The sequence below is a fragment of the Palaemon carinicauda genome, chromosome 1, assembly GCF_036898095.1.
Source record: "Palaemon carinicauda isolate YSFRI2023 chromosome 1, ASM3689809v2, whole genome shotgun sequence".
In the NCBI taxonomy this organism is placed as follows: Eukaryota; Metazoa; Arthropoda; class Malacostraca; order Decapoda; family Palaemonidae; genus Palaemon; species Palaemon carinicauda.
Window position 1 is genome coordinate 11,785,197 of NC_090725.1, and position 10,000 is coordinate 11,795,196.

The following is a 10,000-nucleotide window of genomic DNA, read 5'->3' on the forward strand; positions in this document are numbered from 1 at the left end:
AAATTTCGAGCACATTTTGCTATATATTTTTTTTTTCAAATTGCCCTAACAGCCTTAATATTTGTCTTAGAGAGATTAGGTTGGTCTCATTCTTTTGGAAAAGGCCTGAAGTTTCTCATAAAGTTATCAAAAACATGGAAAAACATGTAAATAACAATGTTTTGCAAGAACGTACCGGTACGTCCTTTGTGGGAGAAAGGGTTAATTTTACCCCCATCGTTGTTATTTCCATAGTTGTAACTAGCATATGGCCTTAATGTAAAGATAACGGTGGGGAAGAAGAAGAAGAACGTTTGTTTTAAATGTCTGATCTTGCCAAAGGCTCTTTATTTATTCATTCTTTTGAAACTGCTTCCACTGGGAAGAGAAAAGGCCAGCCAATAAGAAAATGAATTAATTTCCAATATGTTTTATGAGTTTATTCATATGATACTAACTTTTATTGGACACCAGGTTCGGAAACACAATACTCTGGAAAGAACGCTACTAATTAGATCAGTCTATGGTACAAGAACGAGAGGAAGGCCTAAAACTAGATTGAGTGACAATATCAAGGAGATGTGCGGGCTAACGATGGTGGAATTGGAAAGGAAGACTGAAGACCGGAATGAATGGAGATGTTTTGTGCAGAGGGCCACGGCCGTTCGACATCGAACACCCCGTACTTGATGATGATGACTTATATCACAGCGAAACCGTTCATGCTTGGATTGAAATAAGGTTAATCAAATAAAAAGTAGTGGTAGCTTATATTTCAATAAAAAAAAAATTATTATAATTCAATATCAATAAGTAAAAGTAATAGTAACTAAATATCTATCTGTATACATATATATAAAAAAAACTACTTCAGAATACAAAAAAGATACAAAATATGACTGTACTGCCAAAGTATAGCACCAAAATTAATTTCTAACCTTGAGATTATTTTCAATTCTATTGAGAGATATATCACAGAACTGCTTAACTTAGTGGACCAGAGTTCTATATATTTTATATTTTGATAAATAATATTGGCATCTGATATGATATGGGTAAATTATTGTATTTATGTATGTACAGATATTATATGAAAATTTACAGAAACTAGGATTTTAATTGATAAATCATAGTTATCTATATAACCTTACATTAATACCTGCTTGAAATCACATTGATATATATATATATATATATATATATATATATATATATATATATATATATATATATATATTGAAACATACATATATATGTAGATATATATATATATACATATATATATATACATATATATATATATATATATATATATATATATATATATATATATTTATATATATATATATATATATATATATTTATATATATATATATATATATATATATATATATAAACATATATATATACGTATATATAAATATATATATTATATACATATATATATATATATATATATATATATATATATATCACAACCGTAATAGAAAAAAATAGTTGCAAATTGGGTGATAATCTTTAGTGATTAGATATTATGAGAAAGATGTACTTAATATTAAAAAAGACACAAATTTCTATATAAAATTATTAATATATTTATAATTTAATTTTTATATATTATATTTTATATACATTATATTTTGGACTGACATTGTATCACGTTATTTTAAGTAATCAAACGATTTTCAATTAAATTTATCTATAAGAAAAATTAACACTTTCTAAGTGAAAATTTAAGTAAATTTTCAAAATTTAACATAATTAAATTGACAAGGTATTTTGATGTCTGACAATAATCTTACCAATTAGTTAAAAACATTAGAAATTGGTGATTATATATATATAATCATATAGATATATATATATGTATATATATATATATATATATATATATATATATATATATATATATTTATATATACATATAAAATATATTTATATGATTATACTATATATATATATATATATATATATATATATATATATATATATATATATATTTATATATATATATACATATATATATATATATATATATATATATATATGCACACATATATATCCATATATATATATATATATATATATATATATATATATATATATGCACACATATATATCCATATATATATATATATATATATATATATATATATATATATATATATATATATATATATATATATATTCATTCCTGTTCTTTAACAGAGAACATAAATGAACGTAAGAATAAGTAATTCACAGATTCCTTTTCAATTACATTTCACTTATCGATAAGAACTATAATAACTATAAATAAATTAATAAATATGTCTTCTATTATGGAAAATATCTTTTTAATCTGTTATAGGCACCTCTAGATTCAATATTGTAAATAAATAAGTGTAATATTATGACTCATCTATATCACATTTGAATTTATAATATGAAAATATAAACTAAAATAAACTAAAAGGTTTAAGATACTCCCAATGATAATTTTGTGTACCTACAATACATTTATTGAAGAAACCATCAGTAAATAAGGAATATAAAATATATGGTTAACATCCATTACAAAATCTAATCCTACGTAGGATACTTTATCCTTTCTTAATCAGTTTTACCTTCCTAAATCATTGGCTCTACATATGCTTGGTACCCTTTTAGCCTTTGTTTAAAGACTCAAGACTCGAGAATTAATCAGTTCGACACATGCTTGATCCCCTTTTAACCTTTGTTTGAAGGCTCAAGACTCAAAAATTAATGAGTGGCTCGACATATAGGTCCCCTTTTAGCCTTTGTTTGAAGGCTCAAGACTCAAAAATTAATCATTGGCTAGACGCATGCTTGATCCCCTTTTAGCCTTTGTTTGAAGGCTCAAGACTCAAAAATTAATCAGTGGCTCAACATATACTAGGTCCCCTTTTAGCCTTTGTTTAAACACCCAAGGCTCAAAAATTAATCAGTGGCTCGACATATGCTAGGTCCCCTTTTAGACTTTGTATAAAGACTCAGTAATTAATCAGTGGCTCTATACTTGCTTGGTCCCCTATTAGACTTTGTTTAAAGACTCAGTAATTAATCAGTGGCTCTATACTTGCTTGGTCCCCTTTTAGCCTTTGTTTGAAGGCTCAAGAATTTATCCGTGCCCCCTAAATGCTTGGTCCCCTTTTAGCCTTTGTTTGAAGGCTCAAGAATTAATCCGTGCCCCCTAAATGCTTGGTCCCCTTTTAGACTTTGTTTAAAGACTCGGTAATTAATCAGTGACTCTATACCTTCTTGGTCCCCATTTAGCCTTTGTTTGAAGGCTCAAGAATTAATCAGTGGCTCTTAAATGCTTGGTCCCCTTTTTGACTTTGTTTAAAGACTCAGTAATTAATCAGTGGCTCTATACTTGTTTGGTCCCCTTTTAGACTTTGTTTAAAGACTCAGTAATTAATCAGTGCCTCTATACTTGTTTTGTCCCCTTTTAGACTTTGTTTGAAGGCTCAAGAATTAATCCGTGCCCCCTAAATGCTTGGTCCCCTTTTAGACTTTGTTTAAAGACTCAGTAATTAATCAGTGGCTCTATACTTGCTTGGTCCCCTTTTAGCCTTTGTTTGAAGGCTCATGACTCAAAAATTAATCAATACCTCGACATATGCTTTGTTTAAAGACTCAGTAATTAATCAGTGGCTCTATACATGCTTGAACCCCTTTTAGGCTTTGTTTAAAGACTCAAGACTCAAAAATTAATCAATGGCTCGACACATGCTTTGTTTAAAGATTTGACACACGCTTGGTACCCTTTTAGACTTTGTTAAAAGACTCAAGACTCAAAAATTAATCAATGGCTCGACACATGCTTTGTTTAAAGATTCGACACACGCTTGATACCTTTTTAGACTTTGTTTGAAGACTCAAGACTCAAGAATTAATCACTGGCTCTATACACGCTCGGTCCCCTTTTAGCCTTTGTTTAAAGACTCAAGACCCAAGAAAGACCTTTGCATTAGTCGATTATGACGTTATGAACCATGGTTAACCTGCCATTCTCGATACAGCTCTTCGATGAAGTCTAACAGAGGATTGGGCAGCGATGGATCGAGGTCTTCAAGTCTGTGGACAAAGATAAAATTTGATATAAAATAGGTACAATTTACGAGTAATAGTGGCATTTTAACGCAAGTCATATTGCATATATATGATAAAATCGTAGCCATTTAAACCTAAAAAAGTTCTGTCCATTTAAACCTAAAGCAGTCCTGGCCATTCATATCTTAAAACAGTCCTGTCCATTTAAACCTACAACAGTATTGGCAATTTAAACATAGAATATTCCTGTCCATTTAAATCTAAAACAATCCTGTCCATTTAAACTTAAAACAGTCCTGGCTATTTAAATCTAAAACAGTCTTGTCCATTTAGACCTAAAACAGTTCTGTCCATTTAAACCTAAAGCAGTCCTGGCCATTTAAACCTAAAATAATCATGTCTATTTAAATCTAAAACAGTCTTGGCCATTTAAACCTAAAACAGTCTTGGCATTTTAAACCTAGAATATTTCTGTCCATTTAAACCTAAAACAGTCTTAGCCATTTAACCCTAAAACAGTCTTGTCCATTTAAACCTAAAACAGTCTTGTCCATTTAAACCTAAAATAGTTCTGTCCATTTAAACCTAAAGCAGTCCTGGCCATTCATGTCTTAAAACGGTCCTGTTCATTTAAACCTACAACAGTATTGGCAATTTAAACCTAGAATATTCCTGTCCATTTAGACCTAAAACAGTCCTGGACATTTAAACCTAAAATAATCATGTCTATTTAAACCTAAAACAGTCCTGTCCATTTAAACTTGAAACAGTCCTGGCTATTTAAACCTAAAACAGTCTTGTCCATTTAAACCTAAAACAGTCCTGTCCATTTAAACTTGAAACAGTCCTGGCTATTTAAACCTAAAACAGTCTTGTCCATTTAAACCTAAAATAGTCCTGGCCATTTAAACCTAAAACAGTCCTGTCCATTTAAACTTGAAACAGTCCTGGCTATTTAAACCTAAAACAGTCTTGTCCATTTAAACCTAAAATAGTCCTGGCCATTTAAACCTAAAATAATCATGTCCATTTAAACCTAAAACAGTCTTGGCCATTTAAACCTAAAACAGTCCTGTCCATATTAACCTAAAACAGTCCTGTCCATTTAAACCTAAAACAGTCTTGACCATTTAACCCTAAAACAGTCCTGTCCATATTAACCTAAAACAGTCCTGTCCATTTAAACCTAAAACAGTCCTGTCCATTTAACCCTAAAACAGTCCTGTCCATTTAAACTTAAAACAGTCTTGGCCATTTAAACTTAAAACAGTCTTGGCCATTTAAACTTAAAACAGTCTTGGCCATTTAAATTTAAAACATTCTTGGCCATTTAAACCTAAAATAATCATGTCCATTTAAACCTAAAACAGTCCTGGTCAAATGAAAATAAAAGGGTTTGCTTTCATCTTACTCTAGTTCATTGTATAATTGATTTACAAATGAAATCATTGGACTGAACATCATTTTGTTTCTATTATTCAAATATAAGAAGAAAGAACAATGCACAGGAGAACAAATATAAAAGAAAAATATAATTTATTATGTGAATGGCTTTCAATATGCAACATAATTCTACCTGAACTTGCAAACAAATAAAGACAATTGCAGAAAGGATAACTTACCTTTGAGTGTCTGAATTCACATCACCCTCTGTCTGCTCTGTCTGCTCTGTTCCGCTCCCGTTTCCAAACGAAGTTTGGGAATAGCTTCCTTCGCAGGCTGATGATGGACGGGTAGACGGCACAGAAGAAGAAGAGGATAAATAAGCAGAAGGGGATGTGGAGGAAGAAGTGGAAGCCAAATTGTCGGAAGAAGAGTGATAGTCTGACGCGAAAAAGGAAAAGTTGCAACAGTCCTCCGGATTTGGGAGATCATAAGTGCAGAGACGTGGTGGCTGTGACGTCACAGGGTTAGGAGCTACGGGTGAGATAGTGACTTCAGAGGAAGAAGGTGGAGGAGTGGAGGGTTGACGGGCGGCAGTATGAGTAGACTCAGGGACAAAGGATGACATTTGGCAGAGGAGGTCAAAGGAGGGAGGTGGAGAAAGGGCAGGAAGAGGTAGCGAAGGAGGGGACATTTCAGAAGCAGGAGAGACAGACGTGGACGACGAGGAGGTCAGTGAAATGGCCTCCGGGCGTGAAGGGGGAAGCTGAGAGGCATTGGCGGAAGAGTCCTCATGAGGGGGTGGTCCCGTTGGAGGGACACCTTGAGGGAGAGACACGGCTGGCTGTGAAGTAATAGCTTGAGATGAACAGGGATGCAAGAAGGATGGGGATGTGGAGGAGTAAGGGGGGTTGGAGAGGGTAGGATTTGGTGGGAAGGATGCAGTAGGATTTACTGAGCATGAGGAGTCAGGATTTGGGGGGAAGTAAGCAGTAGGATTTAATGAGCAGGAAGCAGTGGGATTTAATGAGCATGAGGATTCAGGATTTGGAGGGAAGGAAATAGTAGGATTAACTAAGCAGGAGGAGGTAGGATTTGATGAGATGGAATAAGTGGGATTTATTGAGCAGGAAGAAGTAGGATTAACTGAGCAGGAGGAGGTAGAATTTGATGGGAAGGAATAAGTAGGATTTATTGAGCAGGAAGAAGCAGGATTAACTGAGCAGGAGGATATATAGGTAAAACTGGTTGGATTGGAAGTAGAAGTTCCCTGGGAAACAGGTTCAGCAGAGATGACTTGAGTCACTGGCGAATAAGACGTCCCTCCTTGACAAGATGGACTTTGACCCTGCGGAGGATTGCTAACAGACACATCCACCTGCGGCGTGACGTAAACAAAGGGCGGGATCAGGATACCGTAGTTACCCATCCATCCGGATCCCAAGGGCTGCACAGTCCCTGCAGAGGAAGTGGAGGGACCCATCCATCCGGATCCCAAGGGCTGCACAGTCCCTGCAGAGGAAGTGGAGGAACCCATCCATCCAGATCCCAAGGGCTGCACAGTCCCTGCGGAGGAAGTGGAGGGCCCTGGAATAGGCGACGAAGGAAGGGCTGGAGCCGGCTCTGAAGGGGACAAGCCGTATCTTCTGAATCGCCCTGATCTGAAGCTCTCAGGGGCGGCGCTGAACAAACGACTGGTGAGGAGGTGGTCCCCGATTCGCTTCCTCAGGCGGTCCGCTGAGAGGTTCCTCACGTAGGGGTGAGAACTGTCCTTCAGGTGCAGGAAGACCTCGTTGAGAGATAAGTATCCTGAAGCAAAGGAGTAATTTTAGAAATGAATTATAATGTCCATGAACAAAATACAATGATGACAATTTTGAGAATTAATTAGCTATTTTCCCCTGATCCAAAATGCGTGTCTTATAATGCATTCAAAAGCTTAAGGTTTAAAGGCCGCTCATGAATGGCCTAATTGGTAACGTCTCTGTCTGGTGTTTGCCAGACGGGGGTTCGAGTCTCGCTCAGACTCGTTAGTGCCATTAGTGTCTACAACCTTACCATCCTTGTGAGCTAAGGTTAGGAGGTTTGGGGGAGCCTATAGGTCTATCTGCTGAGTCATCAGCAGCCACTGCTTGGCCCTCCCTGGTCCTAGCTTGTGTGGAGAAGAGGCTTGGGCGCTGATCATATATGGTCAGTCTCTAGGGCATTGTCCTGATTGCTAGGGCAATGTCACTGTCCCTTGCCTCTGCCATTCATGAGCAACCTTTAAACCTTTAAAATGCAATGGACAGTGACAATGTCCTAGTTAGGAGGATAATGCCCATATAATCAGCGCCCAAGTCCCCCCTCTCAACCTTTACTAGGACCAGGGAGAACCAGGCCATGGATACTGATAATTCAGCAGGTAGACCTGTTGCCTCCATAGCTCACAAGGATGGTGAGGTTGCAAAAACTACAAGAAACTACCGAGCTTGCAATAGTAGCATTTAATTATGCCATTGAAATTATTTCTCCAACGAAGATAATGAAGTTGATTTATGATAATGTATTGCCTTCTTTTTACAACTAATAGATTTAACAGTATTAATGGTAATGTCATGAGAGCTAAGCCATAAAAAACAAAACAAAAAAATAATATCGAAACCTTACCTGTGGGAGAGGTAGCAATAGCTTCATAAATGAGGGCAGCGAGTGGCGATCTCGTTGAAGATTGCATTTTCCTTTTTGGAGGCTTTGGAGGAGCTGGACAGCAAAAAAAAGAAAAAAAAGAGAATTAATTAAGGCGTCACAATCACTCGAGGAAGGAAATCTCTCTCTCTCTCTCTCTCTCTCTCTCTCTCTCTCTCTCTCTCTCTCTCTCTCTCAGCTTCAATTCTACGTAAAATTAATCATTTTTTTACAAAGTGAATTTGAGCCAAGTAGCATTTTAGAAGCGAGTAGATTATTTTAGTTGAAATAACGTAATGTCACGAAAAAAAATATTTGAACCATTTTTTTTATCGTATTTCAGGAGATAAGAAATTAGTGTGTCGTTTTAATTAACTTTTCCTTTTAAGTGTTAAGGATTAATTATTTTTCCATCGAATGCAATATCTTTATATGTTAATACTGCAGTTACAACAGTGTCATTAACAGGATAAGTTATAACACTGTTATTAACAGGATAAGTTACAACACTCATTAACAGGATAAGTGACAACACTGTCATTAATAGGATAAGTTACAACACTGTCATTAACAGGATAAGTGACAACACTGTCATTAATAGGATAGGTTACAACACTGTCATTAACAGGATAGGTTACAACACTCATCAACAGGATAGGTCACAACACTGTCAATAACAGGATAGGTTATTAACAGGATAAGTGACATCACGTTCATTAACACGTTAATGTCACGAAATATCAAGGAGTGTTGATTGATGCTCATGTTTCGTATATAAATAATTTCCCTTAATCTCATTTTACTTATATTTCTTACAATTGTTCAAATCCATTTTTTTGTAAAATTAATTTGTTCTAACTAAAATAGTGTACAAACACTTGTACATATATATATATATATATATATATATATATATATATATATATATATATATATATATATATATATATATATATATATATATACATATATACATATATATATATATATATATATATATATATATATATATATATATATATATATATATATAAACACTTGAATATTTCATTTTATATATACCTGGACAATTCTATCCTGTTTGTAATACTAGGCAGGCAGTTAATTCTAATAGCCAGGCCTTCTCCATCGTGAGGCTCAATACTACACAGTATTCTAGAAGTTTTATTCCAGCTTTTGAACAAGTTGTGGAATGATCTTCCTAATCGGGTAGTTGAATCAGTAGATCTTCAAAAGTTCAAAGTTGGAGCAAATGTATTTATGTTGAACAGGCTGACATAAGTCTTTTTTATAGTTTATTTATGACATATCTGTTTGACGTTGTTACTGTTTGTAGAATGATTTATTGTTAATTTGTTCCCATCATTTATATATTTCCTTATTTCTTTTCCTCACCGGGCTATTGTTCCCTGTTGGCTAATAATAATAATAATAATAATAATAATAATAATAATAATAATAATAATAATAATAATAATAATAATAATAAAATATAAAGTAAAAAGGATTAAGTTTAGATAAATTTGAATATATTTATTTCCTTATTTCCTTTCCTTACTGGGCTATTTTTCCCTGTTGGATCCCTTGGGCTTATAGCCTCTTGCTTTTCCAACTAGGGTTGTAGCTTGGCTAGTAATAATAATAATAATAATAATAATAATAATAATAATAATAATAATAATAAAATATAAAGTAAAAAGGATTAAGTTTAGATAAATTTGAATATATTTATTTCCTTATTTCCTTTCCTTACTGGGCTATTTTTCCCTGTTGGACCCCTTGGGCTTATAGCCTCTTGCTTTTCCAACTAGGGTTGTAGCTTGGCTAATAATAATAATAATAATAATAATAATAATAATAATAATAATAATAATAATAATAATAAAATATAAAGTAAAAAGGATTAAGTTTAGA

The 10,000-nt window shown here is 33.6% G+C and overlaps 2 protein-coding genes across 2 annotated transcripts in view; one reads left to right on the forward strand and one right to left on the reverse strand.

Annotated features, from left to right (window-relative positions):
- Window positions 1-10,000, forward strand: part of LOC137646969 (apolipoprotein D-like) — a 227,335-nt gene that overhangs the window by 148,557 nt on the left and 68,778 nt on the right. The window lies entirely within an intron of this gene.
- LOC137640378 (uncharacterized) lies at window positions 3,970-8,733 on the reverse strand. The gene is made up of 4 exons (XM_068373209.1): window positions 8,592-8,733; window positions 8,069-8,161; window positions 5,659-7,228; window positions 3,970-4,060 (listed from the first exon to the last, which is right to left on the reverse strand). Exons 1-4 carry the CDS (start codon window positions 8,731-8,733, stop codon window positions 3,970-3,972), a joined length of 1,896 nt encoding a protein of 631 aa, XP_068229310.1.